The sequence below is a fragment of the Phoenix dactylifera genome, chromosome 7 (assembly GCF_051530095.1).
Source record: "Phoenix dactylifera cultivar Ajwa chromosome 7, Ajwa_hap1_PhDact_Kaust_v1.1, whole genome shotgun sequence".
Taxonomy (NCBI): domain Eukaryota; kingdom Viridiplantae; phylum Streptophyta; class Magnoliopsida; order Arecales; family Arecaceae; genus Phoenix; species Phoenix dactylifera.
This window is the reverse complement of record NC_143196.1, coordinates 33787249-33806834: the sequence shown is the minus strand read 5'-3', so window position 1 is coordinate 33806834 and position 19586 is coordinate 33787249. Positions and strand designations below refer to the sequence as shown.

The 19586-nt window shown below is 39.1% G+C and overlaps 3 protein-coding genes, 1 long non-coding RNA gene and 1 pseudogene across 5 annotated transcripts; 3 read left to right on the top strand and 2 right to left on the bottom strand.

Annotated features, from left to right (window-relative positions):
* Window positions 1-651: 651 nt before the first annotated feature.
* LOC103714066 (protein MIZU-KUSSEI 1 pseudogene) lies at window positions 652-1746 on the top strand (annotated as a pseudogene). The gene has a single exon (XR_015967560.1). The product of XR_015967560.1 is annotated as a protein MIZU-KUSSEI 1 pseudogene (transcript).
* Window positions 1747-3471: 1725 nt separating this feature from the next.
* Window positions 3472-6644, bottom strand: LOC149753231 (uncharacterized). The gene has a single exon (XM_089924526.1). It carries the CDS (start codon window positions 6073-6075, stop codon window positions 3577-3579), a length of 2499 nt encoding a protein of 832 aa, XP_089780652.1. The 5' UTR covers window positions 6076-6644; the 3' UTR covers window positions 3472-3576.
* Window positions 6645-6849: 205 nt separating this feature from the next.
* LOC148703027 (uncharacterized) lies at window positions 6850-10946 on the bottom strand. Its single transcript, XM_088701827.2, has 2 exons — window positions 10391-10946; window positions 6850-9681 (listed from the first exon to the last, which is right to left on the bottom strand). The coding sequence occupies exon 2, from the start codon at window positions 9460-9462 to the stop codon at window positions 6964-6966; it is 2499 nt and encodes an 832-aa protein (XP_088557953.2). The 5' UTR covers window positions 9463-9681; window positions 10391-10946; the 3' UTR covers window positions 6850-6963.
* Window positions 10947-14029: 3083 nt separating this feature from the next.
* Window positions 14030-16393, top strand: LOC149753230 (uncharacterized). Its single transcript, XR_016396046.1, has 2 exons — window positions 14030-14209; window positions 16055-16393. It is a non-coding gene; the product is annotated as an uncharacterized LOC149753230 (long non-coding RNA).
* Window positions 16394-17257: 864 nt separating this feature from the next.
* On the top strand, window positions 17258-18530 carry LOC148703026 (uncharacterized). The gene is made up of 4 exons (XM_088701826.1): window positions 17258-17283; window positions 17371-17694; window positions 17804-17911; window positions 18018-18530. The coding sequence occupies exons 1-4, from the start codon at window positions 17266-17268 to the stop codon at window positions 18378-18380; spliced, it is 813 nt and encodes a 270-aa protein (XP_088557952.1). The 5' UTR covers window positions 17258-17265; the 3' UTR covers window positions 18381-18530.
* Window positions 18531-19586: the final 1056 nt, after the last annotated feature.

Here is a 19586-nt window from a genome sequence, read left to right as displayed (position 1 = left end):
CCCTTTGGATGATTGGAAGTAACCCACTTTCCCTCTAACCTACTTCGCGGGGGGTTTTAAATTTTTTTTCGAAGGAATTATTGGGGCGTGATCCCCTTTAGATGATTGGAAGTGACCCACTTTTTCTTGCAACCTACTTGTTTGGACTGGACGAAGGTGTGGTTTTATTCTACGCTCGCAAGCAGGAAGAATATTCTCATATCTGGGTCGCTCTCCCGAATAAATTATATCCAAAATCCTCGATCCCAACATAGGATCCGACAGTATCCCATGCTAAATTTGCTTGCGGTGAAAGAAAGACACCTCATAGGATGGCACCATGGTGTGCCCTGAGCAGCTCTTTAGCAGTTCCCGATGCAGTCCTTCAGTGCAGTCAAGGCTGCCCTTTCCCTTTCTCCACCAGTGCGGCCGGGACCAATTCCCATCCCAAGGTGACCCACAGCAACACTCTCATCTCACTTTCACCGTCGTCTCCCTCCCCTCCTCCATTGTTTTCCTGATAACAGTTTGGTGGGTCTGGCCACCACCCCCCCCCCCACTCCTACTTTTGTCAGGATTCTGGTGCAATCCCCGGTCCCAGTATCAGAGGAGGCCTACACAAGCAGTGGCTGACAAAAAAGGACTAGAAGCATGGAATTAATGAGCCCACGTCCAGAAAACAGACGTCATAAAGGAATCTCCGATCTCCTTTTTCTCGTCCTTGCTCTCTTTAATCATTCAAATCCATGCTCCTCTAGTTTTTCCCTTTAACAGTTTAACCCCTCCTCACTCCTGCTCGTACCTCGAATGAAAACAATCATGGCGAGAACTTCTCACGAGCCCTCCTCCTCCTCCTCCTCCTCCTCCTCCTCCAAGATACCCTTCCAACGGATAAGAAGGGGAAGTGACGGAGATAGGATGGTAGGGGATGAGGAGGCGAAGAAGAAAGCTTCTTCCGCGGCGGAGGCCGCCGTTTCGAGGCTCCGGTCGGTTTTGACCGCCGCGATCCCCGGCCGTTGGAACCGGCCGGTCTTGACGGGCACCCTCTTCGGGCACCGCCGTGGGCATGTCAACCTGGCCTTCCAGGTGGATGCCCGATCGTGCCCGGCGGTGCTCATCGAGCTCGCGACGCCCACGAGCACCCTCGTGCGCGAGATGGCGTCGGGACTCGCGAGGATCGCGCTGGAGTGCGAGCGGAAAGAAGAGAAGACGACGCCAAGAGCTGGTCTCCTGGAGGAGCCGATGTGGCGGGCGTACTGCAACGGCAGGAAGTGCGGGTACGCGGTGCGGCGCGAGTGCGGCCCGGCCGATTGGAAGGTGCTGCGAGCCCTCGAGCCGGTGTCCATGGGGGCCGGAGTCCTGCCGGGGGACGACCCCGACGGAGATATTATGTACATGAGGGCAAGGTTCGAGCGGGTGGTGGGATCCAAGGACTCCGAGGCCTTCTACATGATCAACCCCGATGGCAATACTGGTCCCGAGCTCAGTGTATATTTGCTTAGAGTCTGATGAGATGTATATGCTCATAATGGCAATGGAAACCACTCGTCACACCGTAGCTGCGTCTCTACTTCTTATTCTCCTACGTCTCAGCTTTTAAACTCTCCTCGCTTGTAATCGATTACCTTGTTTGGTTTTTGGTTGCTTCGTCTCGCGCTCTCTACTGTTTAGTGGCGCGAGCTGGTTGGTCATGTATTATTGTGTTCTGTGACAATGCTCGAGCTGGATTTGATCTGACAACAAAAGGCTTTCGCAAGGTTTTCTTTCCTCCTTTCTTCTTCTTCTTCTTCTTTCTGTTTCTTTCTTCTCTCCCTGCCTTCCCTGGTTCATGTGAATCGTACTCTATGTAAAGCAAGCAGTGTATTTCATAGTATATATTAATCATAGTTGGTCAAGTCAGGGAGGAATGGAGGTATATATCCAACATCCAAGTAATAATACAATGCTTTTCACGTAGAAAACGAAGAGCCTCTTGATGGACGAAAAAGGTTGCAATTGTTGGGCAATCTTCCCTGGGGGGATTAGCTGCCAGATACCTTAATTAGTGTGTGATTAGATGGTTTGTCCGGTTACATAAGCAATGCATTTCTAGTAAATAGAACGTTGTGAAAAGAAAAGAAAAGAAAATCTCTCCCCAAGGACACCTTCTTCTTCTTCCAAGCTTTGTTTTCAGAGATTCCGTAGGGAAATCCATTATAGTTCTTGGATTTGATGTCTCAAACGATCGGATTGATAGTATGTAAATATTAAAATATTCATATATTCACACCCTCCTGTAGTCCCCTCAATCATTGCTACCAAGTGGCGCCATAATGTAATACCTCCCTAATGTGAAAACTGGACAAAGTAAGGCACGAAACCCGGAAAGTTGAGGAATAGAAGCAAAAGATTGCATGCATCTTAGAAGATGATTGGCGATCTTCTCGCTCGCCCTTTTTGTATTCTACCCACAAAAAACTTTTATTTATAAGCTGTCAATACCTGCTTCAAACGTTGAGATAAATAGATTGTCTAATAGTGGGAATGGAATTATTATTCCCTCTTAATCTCCAGATGTCAGTGAGAGTGACGTGCGTTTTTTATTCATGAGTCTTAATTCTCAAGGGACAGAAATTTTTGGTGCATCCACCATTTGGTGTGTTGGTTGGCCAAGCCAAGATCGACCAATTGGACTAAAGAAGTTGACAAGATAATAATAGGTTATATCCAATCAAATCTCGTAGATGTACAACAATTCCTCGTTTGTTGTGCCAAGGAAGACTATTTGATATTAGGCATATCCAATTGGGGTCCATTAGTGTTTAGCATTTACATATCTATATCCATATTTTAAGATCATCTATCTATCGGATTATGCTTGTCCGGCCCTCTTTGCTTTAATGCAATGATTAACAATGATTTATGCTGAAACTTATGCTATCTAAGGGCAAGCCAGTGAATATCTAAGACCTAAAGGTGGTGCAACCTCTGCCCATGACTCCATGGCTGCAACTTTCTTTTCTTTTCCTTTTCCTTACCCAGGAGGTGGAGAGCAGTAATCATCTTTCTTTCTTCTTGTGTAGAAATTTGTACTAAGTTTATAGTGTCTTGATAAAATCTAGACTGAAGTTTTGAGTAAAAAGCTTTTTTTCTGCAATTCATCGTTGGACTATGTTTGAGTTGTTTTTTTGGGGGGGGATTGGATAAAGTTATTTGAGCTGGTTTCTCCCACATGCACCAAGAACAAGTCATGCAAGCAACTTAAACAACTTGTGGTGGGGCTTTTCTCAGCCTGGCTTCATGGAGAATAATTGATGCAGGACAATGCCATGCGTACATGAATACAAACCCAGCATCAAGTCTCCGTCAGGCCTGTTTTAAATTGACAAGAAATGAAAAGGGGGGGGGGGGGAAATGTATGGTGAAACAATCTTCTGCTGCTAGTAATTTATAAACCAAGTATAATTTAGTACATAATAATAGAATTCATAAAGAGTCACTCTCAGGGGCGGCTCAATGCATTTGGGGGCCTAAGGCGAACTTTCTAAGAGAGGCCTTTTTTTTAAATAATAATAATAATAATAATAAATTTTAATAAGTGCAAAATATTTTAAAAATTTATTTAAAAATAATCCGTCTAGCTTTTTGAGATGCAAAATTGCTAATCAAACTTTTGTACTCAAGATTCATTAAAATACTATTTTCAATCGATAATATAGCTAATCCATTTAATCTTTCTTGTGACATAGTTGACCGCAAATAAGATTTTATCAACTTTAATTTTGAAAAACTTCTTTCAGCAGAAGCAACTGTTACAGGTATTGTTAACAATATTCTGTAAGCAATGCATGCATTTGGAAAAGAATCTGTTTTTTTAATAAAACTTAAAGTATCAATAGGGGTACAAGTTTCTATTTGTAAAATTTCTTTTAAAACATTTAACTCTGAAAATAGATCAAGACCATCAATATCAGAATATTCACCATGCTTTAAATAGTTTTCAAGATTAAGACAACACCTTTTCAAATTCTCTTCATTCAAAGATTTTAACTTTCTAAAATTAAACAAAAAACCAAAAAAATCTTCATATATGGTGAATTGTTCAAACCTACTTTGAATTGAAGAAATAGCTTGATCTACTACATGTAAAAAGTAATCAATTCTAAAAGATTCTTCAGCTGATCTTATTGTCTCATCATCAGTATTTTCATCAAATTGTTTTTTTCTACGGATCACACGTTTTTCACGAAATGTAGGTTCTATTTCCATTTTATTTGCAATTTCTTTAGATGAATTCAAAGCATTCATAAATCCATTTTCTCTATAACTTTTTAAATAAGAAAGAAGACCTTTTAATTGATCTATAGCAACATCAATATGCATGTCTTCAGATTGTAAATTCTTACTAACTGAGTTAACAGCAAACAATATATCGTACCAAATATTCATGCCTAATAAGAATTCAAAATTTTCAATCTCATATGTAGCTAAACATATGGCTTCACTCTTTATTTTAGGATCTTCACTAGTTTCCGCTAATTGAATTAAGGCATCTCTTATTTTAGGAGCTTGATGTTTAATTGCTTTGACACTTTCAATACGACTTTCCCAACGTGTTTGTGATAAAGGTTTAAGAGTTAATGTAGATACATTATCTTGTAAAATTTTCCATCGTTTTGTAGAAGAAGAAAATAAGGTATAAATTCGTTGTATTACTCCAAAAAAAGATATAGCCTTAGGACATGAGTTAGCAGTATCACATAATACTAAATTCAAGTTATGACATCCACATGGTGTGTAAAATGCTCTAGGATTTATATCTAATAATCTTTTTTGTACACCTTGATGTTTTCCTTTCATATTAGATCCATTGTCATACCCTTGTCCTCTTATATCATTAACCTCAAGTTTATGTTTTTCTATTATATTTATAAGTTCATTAAAAAGGCCCTTTCCAGAGGTATCATCTACTTCTAAAAATTCTAAAAAATATTCTTCTACTTTTACTGGACTTGTTGAAGTATCTACACATCTTAAAACTAGGGTCATTTGTTCCTGATGGCTTGCATCAGGAGTGCAATCAAGTATTACAGAAAAGTATTTTGCTTCTTTAATCTTTTTAATTATTATAGCTTTAATTTCAGACGCTAATATTTGAATCAATTCATTTTGAATATTATGACCTAAATAATGATTGTGAATTTCACCATGTTGAATGCGTCGAACATGTTCTTGCATTACTGGATCAAATTCTGCAATCGTTTCAATAAAACTTAGAAAATTTCCATTATTGCTTTGATAGATCTTTTCATTCTTTCCTCGAAATGCTAAATTATTTTTTGCAAGATTTTTTACAACAGCAATAATTCTCAATAAAACTTTTTTCCAATGATCCTTCTCTTGATTTATTTGTTCTTGGAGACTTTTATCAATTGTCTTATTTTTTATCAATCTCACTTCTATATCAATCCACCTATTCATGCTAATGATATGCTCATTAGTTGTTTCATGACTTTTAAGCTTGATACCTAGATTTTTCCAATCCCTACTTCCTTCATTGACTAATTGACTCGTGCTAGACTTTGAATCAAATAATTTACAACAAAAACAATATACCCTATCCAAATCCTTTGAATACACTAACCATCTTCTATCATATTTTTCGCCATTAGGTAACTTACGAATATAATGTATAGTAGAAAAGTGTCTATTATTTTCATCCCTAGGAAAATGAAGATCATAATCTCTAATTGGACCTCTTTCTACTAATAGATCTCTCAACTTTGTATCAATATTTTTCCATTGACCAGGATCATATATATTTATAGAAATAGAACTAGTTTCATTAAATTCTACACTATCCTTATTTATCCTATCTTCATCTAATTTCTTATTGTGTTCTTCACTAGATATTGTTTGGTTGTCAATCTCAATTTGTTTCGTTCTTTTTATATCATCTTCTAACTCTATTTCGTTTTGAGTTGAACTTGATGTAGTGTTTTGTTTATTTGTGACAATAAATCTATCTAAAGCACCTTTTTGAGATTGAATGAGTTTTTCGATTTTTCTTTTCTTTTTGAGTTTTTCATACCCACATTCAAATTTTCTATTAGACATTTGAATCCAAAAATAATATTATCAAACCAAACAATTAAGACAATCACTACAAACAAATCAAAATAGAATAGAGTTGAAAATGATAAAACCCGAAATGCCAATAGAAGGGGTGCCGGACTCGACGACGAACTCCAGTCCCAACAAGCGGTGCCGGACTCGACGACGAACTCTGAACTCAAATCCCAACAAGCGGTGCCGAACTCAATTTTAATGGAGACCCTAGACATGAAAAACTATTATCAATTTTTAAGAATAGACATAAAATTTATTTTCAAGAATCCGACAATAAAAATTTTGATAGCATTGAAATATAAATAGTAAAGTGGAAATGGGTGCCGGGCTGCCGGCTGCCGGCACAGTTCCTGCAGCCGGCACATTCTGCCCAAAAAATAATTAATAAATCCCCCGTTCCCCAGTGCGTGGTTACCCTCAGGCCAGATTTCAATCACAACAGACATCATCTTCTCAAAAGAATAAAAAAAGTTGCACGGGACTATATCAAAGAGTTTGAGACTCAAAATCTTTCATACATATCATAAAGTGAATTTCTATTGACTATACAGCATACCGATGAATTCAGAATATAATGCTTCAAGAATCTAAAGATAGCAAGAATGCCAAGAAAGGCCATAATTTGGGAATGGAATGCAATACTTTGGGGAAACACAATGCTATCGATGCATTTCCATCTTACAAGAATAATCAAATTGATTACAGTGGCACAAAGCCACAAACTGTAAGAAATCCCCACTCCCCAGACGGCCAGACCCAGACAGGGGCGGCTCAATGCATTTGGGGGCCTAAGGCGAACTTTCTAAGAGAGGCCTTTTTTTTAAATAATAATAATAATAATAATAAATTTTAATAAGTGCAAAATATTTTAAAAATTTATTTAAAAATAATCCGTCTAGCTTTTTGAGATGCAAAATTGCTAATCAAACTTTTGTACTCAAGATTCATTAAAATACTATTTTCAATCGATAATATAGCTAATCCATTTAATCTTTCTTGTGACATAGTTGACCGCAAATAAGATTTTATCAACTTTAATTTTGAAAAACTTCTTTCAGCAGAAGCAACTGTTACAGGTATTGTTAACAATATTCTGTAAGCAATGCATGCATTTGGAAAAGAATCTGTTTTTTTAATAAAACTTAAAGTATCAATAGGGGTACAAGTTTCTATTTGTAAAATTTCTTTTAAAACATTTAACTCTGAAAATAGATCAAGACCATCAATATCAGAATATTCACCATGCTTTAAATAGTTTTCAAGATTAAGACAACACCTTTTCAAATTCTCTTCATTCAAAGATTTTAACTTTCTAAAATTAAACAAAAAACCAAAAAAATCTTCATATATGGTGAATTGTTCAAACCTACTTTGAATTGAAGAAATAGCTTGATCTACTACATGTAAAAAGTAATCAATTCTAAAAGATTCTTCAGCTGATCTTATTGTCTCATCATCAGTATTTTCATCAAATTGTTTTTTTCTACGGATCACACGTTTTTCACGAAATGTAGGTTCTATTTCCATTTTATTTGCAATTTCTTTAGATGAATTCAAAGCATTCATAAATCCATTTTCTCTATAACTTTTTAAATAAGAAAGAAGACCTTTTAATTGATCTATAGCAACATCAATATGCATGTCTTCAGATTGTAAATTCTTACTAACTGAGTTAACAGCAAACAATATATCGTACCAAATATTCATGCCTAATAAGAATTCAAAATTTTCAATCTCATATGTAGCTAAACATATGGCTTCACTCTTTATTTTAGGATCTTCACTAGTTTCCGCTAATTGAATTAAGGCATCTCTTATTTTAGGAGCTTGATGTTTAATTGCTTTGACACTTTCAATACGACTTTCCCAACGTGTTTGTGATAAAGGTTTAAGAGTTAATGTAGATACATTATCTTGTAAAATTTTCCATCGTTTTGTAGAAGAAGAAAATAAGGTATAAATTCGTTGTATTACTCCAAAAAAAGATATAGCCTTAGGACATGAGTTAGCAGTATCACATAATACTAAATTCAAGTTATGACATCCACATGGTGTGTAAAATGCTCTAGGATTTATATCTAATAATCTTTTTTGTACACCTTGATGTTTTCCTTTCATATTAGATCCATTGTCATACCCTTGTCCTCTTATATCATTAACCTCAAGTTTATGTTTTTCTATTATATTTATAAGTTCATTAAAAAGGCCCTTTCCAGAGGTATCATCTACTTCTAAAAATTCTAAAAAATATTCTTCTACTTTTACTGGACTTGTTGAAGTATCTACACATCTTAAAACTAGGGTCATTTGTTCCTGATGGCTTGCATCAGGAGTGCAATCAAGTATTACAGAAAAGTATTTTGCTTCTTTAATCTTTTTAATTATTATAGCTTTAATTTCAGACACTAATATTTGAATCAATTCATTTTGAATATTATGACCTAAATAATGATTGTGAATTTCACCATGTTGAATGCGTCGAACATGTTCTTGCATTACTGGATCAAATTCTGCAATCGTTTCAATAAAACTTAGAAAATTTCCGTTATTGCTTTGATAGATCTTTTCATTCTTTCCTCGAAATGCTAAATTATTTTTTGCAAGATTTTTTACAACAGCAATAATTCTCAATAAAACTTTTTTCCAATGATCCTTCTCTTGATTTATTTGTTCTTGGAGACTTTTATCAATTGTCTTATTTTTTATCAATCTCACTTCTATATCAATCCACCTATTCATGCTAATGATATGCTCATTAGTTGTTTCATGACTTTTAAGCTTGATACCTAGATTTTTCCAATCCCTACTTCCTTCATTGACTAATTGACTCGTGCTAGACTTTGAATCAAATAATTTACAACAAAAACAATATACCCTATCCAAATCCTTTGAATACACTAACCATCTTCTATCATATTTTTCGCCATTAGGTAACTTACGAATATAATGTATAGTAGAAAAGTGTCTATTATTTTCATCCCTAGGAAAATGAAGATCATAATCTCTAATTGGACCTCTTTCTACTAATAGATCTCTCAACTTTGTATCAATATTTTTCCATTGACCAGGATCATATATATTTATAGAAATAGAACTAGTTTCATTAAATTCTACACTATCCTTATTTATCCTATCTTCATCTAATTTCTTATTGTGTTCTTCACTAGATATTGTTTGGTTGTCAATCTCAATTTGTTTCGTTCTTTTTATATCATCTTCTAACTCTATTTCGTTTTGAGTTGAACTTGATGTAGTGTTTTGTTTATTTGTGACAATAAATCTATCTAAAGCACCTTTTTGAGATTGAATGAGTTTTTCGATTTTTCTTTTCTTTTTGAGTTTTTCATACCCACATTCAAATTTTCTATTAGACATTTGAATCCAAAAATAATATTATCAAACCAAACAATTAAGACAATCACTACAAACAAATCAAAATAGAATAGAGTTGAAAATGATAAAACCCGAAATGCCAATAGAAGGGGTGCCGGACTCGACGACGAACTCCAGTCCCAACAAGCGGTGCCGGACTCGACGACGAACTCTGAACTCAAATCCCAACAAGCGGTGCCGAACTCAATTTTAATGGAGACCCTAGACATGAAAAACTATTATCAATTTTTAAGAATAGACATAAAATTTATTTTCAAGAATCCGACAATAAAAATTTTGATAGCATTGAAATATAAATAGTAAAGTGGAAATGGGTGCCGGGCTGCCGGCTGCCGGCACAGTTCCTGCAGCCGGCACATTCTGCCCAAAAAATAATTAATAAATCCCCCGTTCCCCAGTGCGTGGTTACCCTCAGGCCAGATTTCAATCACAACAGACATCATCTTCTCAAAAGAATAAAAAAAGTTGCACAGGACTATATCAAAGAGTTTGAGACTCAAAATCTTTCATACATATCATAAAGTGAATTTCTATTGACTATACAGCATACCGATGAATTCAGAATATAATGCTTCAAGAATCTAAAGATAGCAAGAATGCCAAGAAAGGCCATAATTTGGGAATGGAATGCAATACTTTGGGGAAACACAATGCTATCGATGCATTTCCATCTTACAAGAATAATCAAATTGATTACAGTGGCACAAAGCCACAAACTGTAAGAAATCCCCACTCCCCAGACGGCCAGACCCAGACTGCCAGACAGGCAGACACCCAGGGGCGGAGCCGCGGAAACAAAGGGGAAAACGGAAAACAGGGGCGGAGCCGCTGAAACAGGGGCGGAGCCGCGGAACGGAAACAGGGGCGGAGCTGGACTGCTGGAGAAGCCAGAAGGAGAAGGAGAACTCACCTGAAACAGGGGCGGAGCCGCGGAACGGAAACAGGGGCGGAGCTGGACTGCGGAGCCGCGGAGGGCCGAGAACGAGAAGGAGACCTCAGACCTGGAGAAGAGACGCCGGCGTCAAGTCTCAAGAACCGATTTATCGAGATTCGAGGAACGGGAAGCCGGGAAGGAAGAGGAAGAACTGTTGAGTGACTTGAGGATTAGGGATTTAAGAACTCAAGGATGAAGAAGAAGACGCCGTCCACTTTGGTTATTTGGGATTTAAGAAGCAAGAAGACGGTGGCGTGCCAGGCGGATGGTTGGATGGAGAAGACGGGCTACCTAGTTGGCTACGCTAGGGCTTGGGCTAGTTGGCTACGCTAGGGCTTGTTGCCGTTGGCCTGGAAGGCTGGATGCCGGTTGCGGAGGACCGTTGGTCGCTGGCTCGCTGCCCGCTGGTCGCTGGCTCGCTGTCGCTGCCCGCTGGTCGCTGGAGGAGCTCGCTGGGCGGAGGCCGGAGGCGGAGGCCTTCCTTTGGTCCGAGGCCCTAGGCGACCGCCTCGATCGCCTAGGGCTCGGGCCGGCACTGCCCAGACTGCCAGACAGGCAGACACCCAGGGGCGGAGCCGCGGAAACAAAGGGGAAAACGGAAAACAGGGGCGGAGCCGCTGAAACAGGGGCGGAGCCGCGGAACGGAAACAGGGGCGGAGCTGGACTGCTGGAGAAGCCAGAAGGAGAAGGAGAACTCACCTGAAACAGGGGCGGAGCCGCGGAACGGAAACAGGGGCGGAGCTGGACTGCGGAGCCGCGGAGGGCCGAGAACGAGAAGGAGACCTCAGACCTGGAGAAGAGACGCCGGCGTCAAGTCTCAAGAACCGATTTATCGAGATTCGAGGAACGGGAAGCCGGGAAGGAAGAGGAAGAACTGTTGAGTGACTTGAGGATTAGGGATTTAAGAACTCAAGGATGAAGAAGAAGACGCCGTCCACTTTGGTTATTTGGGATTTAAGAAGCAAGAAGACGGTGGCGTGCCAGGCGGATGGTTGGATGGAGAAGACGGGCTACCTAGTTGGCTACGCTAGGGCTTGGGCTAGTTGGCTACGCTAGGGCTTGTTGCCGTTGGCCTGGAAGGCTGGATGCCGGTTGCGGAGGACCGTTGGTCGCTGGCTCGCTGCCCGCTGGTCGCTGGCTTGCTGTCGCTGCCCGCTGGTCGCTGGAGGAGCTCGCTGGGCGGAGGCCGGAGGCGGAGGCCTTCCTTTGGTCCGAGGCCCTAGGCGACCGCCTCGATCGCCTAGGGCTCGGGCCGGCACTGGGACTCACTCTTGGGAATGAATCCTATGCAGGTAAGCTTTTTTTTTCACTTTCTGCACAGAAAGATTCCACCTTACATAGCAGAATCATCTGCTCTTAAAATTAATGGTTGCAGCCATTTAACTAATTTAACTTGTTTCAATCCATTATAAATCAAGATAGATTACATATTTAATAAAATAATCAAATTCGAAACAGAATTTTTGATTCGTTTAATGAATAGGTTGGTTAAAATGTAAATTTTTGATCTCAGATTGTGATCTCTACATTAATAAAAATTCAACTTCCAACTTCTTCTTCTTTTTGCTTAGGCGGGCTTCTCATGTAATACATATACCAATACATCAAATAAAATCAGAAAATAAAAGATCACGAAGTGCTCGGGGCAATCCCTCACACCGGTCCACATGATGCTCTCGGAATGACTGGCCACATAAGCAGCCATGCAGTCCGCAACACCATTGGCCAAAAAATAGATAACAACTAACTAAAATAATAATAATAATAATCATTTCATGAGCAATCTCCCAACAAATTAAAGTTATTAAGTTGTGCACCTTGAGAATGGATATTTCTCCTCTACTTTCAACCATTGATGTCATGTGAGCAGATCATGGGCCTGAACCCTGGTTCTTTGGCTTATCCCTGCGATGACCTCAGACTTCAGGGAGGGTGTAGGGTACAGTCGGGACAAGCGAATCTCCAGTGATCCGACCTCGTTTCCAGAGCCCATTGGTGACCTGAACGCATTTATTCATGCTCTGTTGATAAACGTACGCTCCTTCACCAATATATTTACTCCGTTTCTCTCTGATTGTGCCTCAAGAACACTGGGGATGCAGGAAAATAGATAAAGGAGAAAAACAAAAGGCATTGCATACATCCATGCATGGTGCAATGTACGTAGGCTTTCAAAATATTCAAAGCTAAAGCGACCACTTTGGACTTTAACAACTTGCTTCATCATCACGTTGTTATTATTTATGCAATCATGGCCATAAATATACTATGTATCATGTCCCACAGCCAGCCGAGTGATGCTGCAAAGGACCACTTTTGTACGCCCCAATGTGAGGAAGCAATCAGTGCTATCCGAGGGAGGGGATTTTGCCCCTGGTTGGTCATGATTTAAGCTTCCGGACAGGAATAAAATTTATTTAGCAAAATTTTATAAAAGTTGGAAAGGTTTTGAAATTCAAAATTAAGTAGGTTAAGATTCAGAATTTGATCCTATATAGTGTAATAAAAATAAAAATAAATTTAAAAATAAATTTTTAATCGGATTCACTACCAGAAAACACGCGTATAGTGACGGAAAAGTAGTGACGGACCGTTATCAGTTACTATTTGTGACGGATTAGTGACCGACAGAAATTTGGTCACCGTGGTGTAAACTTAGTGACCGTTTAGTGACAGACCGGTCACAGAATGCGCGGGTAGGATGGGCGCCAAACCTTAGTGACCATCATAGTGACGGGGTATCTGTCAGCAATATGATAACCAAAATTGCAACCAGACAGTGACAAATGCAGCCGTCACAAATATAGTAACCCTAGTATTTATAAATTTTTAAAAGATTATTTTTGGCAGTAACAGATTATTGACAAAAATTTCTGTCACCAAATTTAATTTTTAATTCCAAAAATATTAAAAATATTATTTTTGAGTAAACCTAAATTAAAAGAAAAAATAAAAGGAGGAATATCCAAAATGAAACTAAGTGTGCCCGCCGTTCCGCCCAAATTTCTTCGATAATCCAAATTCCAATCGCTCTCTATAAAACTCAAATTTCTTCTTCTCATTTTAAAATCTCATGGTGTCGGCCATGACCCATTTGCACCCCTATTGCAAGTTTCCTGCTTTATAGAATTTTTTTACCATACTTTATAGTTCAAAAATATTTTTGCCTTGCAAGTCCCATCCAATCAGCCTTATAAATAAAAAAAAATTGATATGAAATTTGGCTTGCAAACCGATTTAGCCCAAATCACGATTTAGCCCAAATCAGCTTGCAAACCGACTTAAATAAAAAACCCTAACCTTTCTTTCCCTTCCCTTCCCGTCCCGTCCCTCGCTGAGAGCAGCCGCCGCCCCCCCCCCCCCACTCCCTCGCCCCCCCTCCCTCGCTGAGAGCCGCCGCCGCACCCCCCCTCCCTCGCTGAGAGCCGCCGCTGCCTCCCCTCCCTCGCTGAGAGCCGCCGCCGCCGGCCCCCCTCCCTCGCTGAGAGCCGTCGCCGCCCTCCCTCGCTGAGAGCCGTCGCCGCACCCCCTCGCTGAGAGCCGCCGCCGCACCCCCCCTCCCTCGCTGAGAGCCGCCGCTGCGTCTGCTCCCTCGCTGAGAGCCGCCGCCGCCGGCCCCCCTCCTTCGCTGAGAGCCGCCGCCCCCGCCCCCCCTTTTCCCTCGCTGAGAGCCTGATAGCCGCCTCCTCTCGGTGTCGTCGCCTCTTCAACGACCGGCCGGCGGCTCTTCGCGTCCTTCTCCCCCGGACGGCAACCTCCGCGGCTCCGGTCACCGACTCACAACCTCCCCGGACGGTAAGAGTTTTCTCCTCCTCCTCCTCCTCTTCAAGCTCGATCCCGGTAGATTTTGCCCAAGCCCGGAGAGAGAAAGAGAGAGAGAGAGGGAGAGGTGTGGAGAAACTTCTAATCTTAACCACACATTGAATTGAAAAGGATGCAATGCCAATTATATTCTAGGCAAAACGTCACAGATGAATGCTTTCTAATCTTAACCCCATCTAATGATTCCTGCAGATCATGCTGTTCTAGGGAGGACATAATGTGATTATTCTGCTTCTCTTATGAACTTGCAGGATCTTTACTTAGCGGGTCCAATTCTGTAGCAAAATTTGTATTCTTCTTAGAACATAATGAGATGCACCATTCATCCTAACATGGTTACATAGATGCCATGAAGCTAGGGGCTCAGTTGCATATTAGATCTCAAGTTGATTGGACAAGGCATTCCATTTGTAAGAGGAAGCCATTTTACTTCTGGGACAATTTTCAGAAACAAGATCCCATTTTTGAAGGACATAGATTTAGCAAGACTTATACAACGTAGATGGACAAGAGATAAGAGAAACAACTTATTTCCCTTGTATCCATTTCATAATTTTTGCTTCAGCTTGACCTTTTAATAAATTATATAATAGAACCTAACGCATCAAGCGCTGCTAATTTTTTCCTAGGCAATTGAGCACTACTAAATTCTTTTAAGTATTGGCTCAAACTACTCTATTTTTGGCTTTAGAAGCCAACCCAAATCTTTTATAGTAGCTATAGCTGAGACACAAGATGTGATCACAAAAACTTATTTTGATAATATAAAGATCCAGTTTCTCATATATTCTATGATGTTTAAGCAGAACAATGAACCAGCAAACTCCAGAAATAAAGATAAGAGGATATAAACATGTGGTCAAATAAAAGGTTCTATATATAGCCAACTGATTTAGCTAAGTGGCTGTTTGATATATCATGGTTTCAATTTTTGGTTACCCATATATTAGATACAGTCACTACAAAATAGATCATATTTGATCAGGAGGGTCATAACCAAAATATGACATGATGCTTCATGTCCTATACCACAGGACAAAGAGCCAAAGGAAATAAGATGAGCATCTCTTATGGAAAAAATGTGAAATGGATGGATGTTAAATTGTAGAATAACATGAACTGTGTGCAGTGTTGGGTATATAATTTAAGAGAAACATTGTTAGAGTTTCTGCATAAGCAATGCAAAGGAGCATTAAAAAAATTTGAGGATAGCATGGTAAGAAGAAGAGCTGACACAAGTTTGAAGGATCGATTACTAAACAATCGTACTGCCGAGTAGTTACTCGGATAGCATCATCTCTTGCCATTTGCGCAAGAAGTCGGTAGTTCGGTTCTGGTTAGAGTGAGCCCCTAAGGTTGTATAGAGTAGAAAAGGTGGGGTGTTAGCCCCTACTTGTCTTGGGGGAAAATAATAAATAAATAAACATGCCATCTAAACAAAAATAGACAGAGAAAGAGAGGAGGGATTTTTTTTTTTTTGCTAAAATAGACGAAAGCAACTATGATATATCTGAGTAGCTGCTTTTATTATGATACTTGGACACATCACTTGGTTGGATAAATCATGATACGGGCACTGTGTCGAATTTACTGTTGCTAAAATAGACAAAAATAATGTTGTACTTGAGGAGCTCCTTAATATTATGCATTTTTATTCTGACACATTTGTTAGTCCTACCAATGGTTTGCATATATTTAGACTGCTTCACTGATTATTGTTGTAATTTTGAGGGTTGATGGGTTGGGATTATGTAAAGTTCATGGATTTTAATTTTTTCGTCATGTTATTCATTTTTACAATCATTGTTCATCTGCAAGGAATAATGGAAAGTGGTGGAAAGTGGTGTTGCTTCATGGTTGTGAGTTATTTCCAGTGTGCAATCAAGAAGCTGGTCAAAAAGCTTGCTAAGAAGTACCATGCTTTCCTAGCATTAGAGGCGATCATGTATATTCACATTTGTTCTATGTGAAGCAGATAGTATTCCATATGTAAATTTGGATGATTTGACTTGTATTCCTTGTCTTTGTAAAGATTAAATGCTTTTTGAATATTGCTGGTATTAGATGAATGAACAGATAACTTGTAAAGGTTAATTCCTTATGTTCAGTTTTTTGTAAAGATTGAATGCCTTCTTAATGTCAATGATGCTGGGACAAGATTGAATGACTTATTTTTGTCATGCTTATGATAACTTCTCATCTTCATAAATATCATACCAGTTTTTGTTTCTTTTACATTTTTTACGATCTTGCCTTTCGTGTTTTTAATGGTTCGGTTTTTCTTATGTTGTTTTCTTTTTTTATCATCTCTCTAATATTTTCTAGGCTTTCTTATGTTGTTTTATTTTTTTGATTTTTAGAGGAACTATGTCAGTTGATCGTAATTGGATGTACCACCGACTTAGTGAAAATGGTTATATAAGAACTGAGTTCTGTGATGGAGTTAAAGGGTTCCTTGAGTTTGCATTTACTCAGTTAGAGTATTGTAGTGGTGATAAGATTAGATGCCCTTGTATAAGATGTGACAACCAGAAATTTCTTAACCGTGATACGGTCAATGTTCATCTGTTGAGAAAGGGGTTTACACCGGGATATTCAACATGGTTTGCACATGGGGAGTTACTTGGTGCAGTTGCTCCTGTAAGTACAAGTGCAGTAGAAGCATCCACATCAATGGATGTTGGTTGTGAACATGGTCAGCAATATAGAACCATGGTGATGGAAGCTATGGGTCCAGAAGAGGAACTTCATTTGAGAAGTGCATTTGAAGTTAATCATGAGGAAGAGCCAAATAAGGATGCTGCAGATTTTTATTCTTTGTTGAAAGATGCAGAAGTACCTTTGTGGGAAGGGTGTAAAAAACACTCTAAGTTATCTGCTATTAGTCAATTATTAAATTGCAAGTCTGAATTTAATATGAGTATATCTTGCTATGATCGAATCATGAAAATAGTGAAGAATATGTTGCCGGAAAGTGAGAAGCTGCCCTCTGATTTCTATCAATCAAAGAAGATGCTTCGGAAGTTGGAATGTGGAACAAATTTGAGGTGATGTAATTAATTTATATTTCTTATCATTAACTTTTGCCCTTAACAAATAGTAAGTCTGATTACTTGCGATCTATATATTGTTAGGAGATACACACAATTCTTCCAGGACAATTGCATCATGTGCATGAAGTTTGGAACAAGCATTGTCAGCGACGATTGACAACCTCATTAGGGAAGGTCAGAAGCCAAAAGCTTCTGGAAGCAAAAGGAGATTTAAACAAAGCCCGTGATAAACCCCCTAATTGGATCTCTAGAGAAAATTGGAATAAGCTAATTGATATTTGGATCTCCCCAAAATGGAAGAAGAAATCAGAAGCCAACAAAAATAATAGAAACACCATGAAGAACGGTAGCATCTCTAAACACTGTGGAGGATCAATCACATTTGTCAATCATGACGAACGATTGGTACATATCTTTATTCAATTAGATTTCTATAATAATTTTTATATTATTGTTCAGTCATCTTAAATTAGCCCATTATATGTTAATGAATTTTTTCTTTTCTCTTTTGTAGAAATTAAAGTTAGGCAGGGAGCCAACAATAGTTGAATCTTTTAATCGGACGCATAAGACAAAGCAAGGCATGGGAGGATATGTAGATAAGAGAAGTGAAGCTGTCATGGTAAGTATAATTTTTTTATGATTCATAAATATTATTGAGCTTGCTCATGTTTATCTCTTGTTTGATCCACCATAATGTTTTTCTCTTCTTTTAAATCAACTGGCAGGCAAAGTATTCAGCTGAATACTCCAAAAAATATGGTGATGCCTCCACCTCAGATGCTCCTCCACGTGATTATGACTTGTGGTTTGAGGCAACTGGTGTCCCAACTCATGGCCATGTCTATGGCTTTAGTCCCCTAGAGGATCTCACTGGAATTATTGGGCAATCATCATCTGCTTCCACCTCTACAAGTCAAGCTCCAGAGCTGTACACTAATGAAGACCTTCTACGTATTCTTGAGCAGGAAAAGAAAAAATGGCAAGAGGAGGTTCTTCAAAAGATGAGAGAAGAGATTGGCTTTGGACCAAGGCATGCAGATCGGGGGAGTAATGGTGATTCTGGTTCTGCTGATCATGCTTCATTATAATTGTTTTTGCCTTAGATGATAGGTCTTTGCATTCCTAGGAGGAATGAAATCTCTGTTGATCTTTATGACATATTTTTAGACTTTGATTTTGATGGATTCAGGACATGTTGATGCCAATTTTGAATGACATTTAAAATGACTTTTGCGTAATGTTGAATGCCTTTGCTATTAATGATTATTATTATTATGTGCCAATCAATGTACCAAATGTACCAGGTTATTAGATTGTGATCGGTGACCAAATTTTGGTTACTAAATTGTTTACCAACTATTGTGACGAGCAGTCATAAACTTAGTGACAGGATTTTGGTCAATAAAAATTGATTTTGCTCAGCGCGTTTGTAACCAATTAGTGACCGTAAACTTATCACTAGGTCAGTGACGGGATTAATGACAAATGTAGTGACAAAATGTGTGACCATGTCTGTGACGACTAAATCTGTCACTAAAGGTCGTGACAGATTAGTGACCAAACTTGTGACCGCATTCTGTGACAAAATCAGTGACCAAGTTGCCTTCGTCACTAACTCCGCAACTCGATAGTGACGGAAAATACATAATTTCTTAAATATTTAATTCTTGAATTTGTAACGGCTTAGTGACGGCGGTTCTGTCACGGAGGTTAGTGACGGGAATCGCCGCCGTCACGGAGAATTTAGCGACGCGTGTTTTTGCAACGAAGTCAGTGACGGGAGCTCCGGTCACAAATTCCATATTAGTAACCGGAAACACGGTATAGTGACGGGAATCTCCGTCACTATACGCGTGTTTTCTGGTAGTGATTTGGGATGCATTCGAATGGTAGGATTTTAAGTAGGTTCGAATACTAGTAGGATAAATTTTATGAATACTCTATCCATAGCCATTTCTATGATCAGGTCATCTTTTTTTTTCATCCCCGCAAATACACACATTGCATCAACACTGCCAAGAAGTTGACCTGCGATCTGTGGCCTGAGCCAAATCCAGAACTCCATGGCTATAGCCAGCCTCCTGAGCCTTGAGACCAGTTCATCAGCCTAAATGGATTTGAAGTCCAATTTGGAGACGGGCATCATATTTGCCGGAAAATAATAAGCTGGACAGAGTACTAAAAACCAAGAAGTTTCATACAGTAGAAATTAATTTCAATAATTGCCGATCCAAGGTTACGAAAACGAAAAGTTGAGAGGGAAATATGGCAACTGATGAAATGGGTCCCTTCAT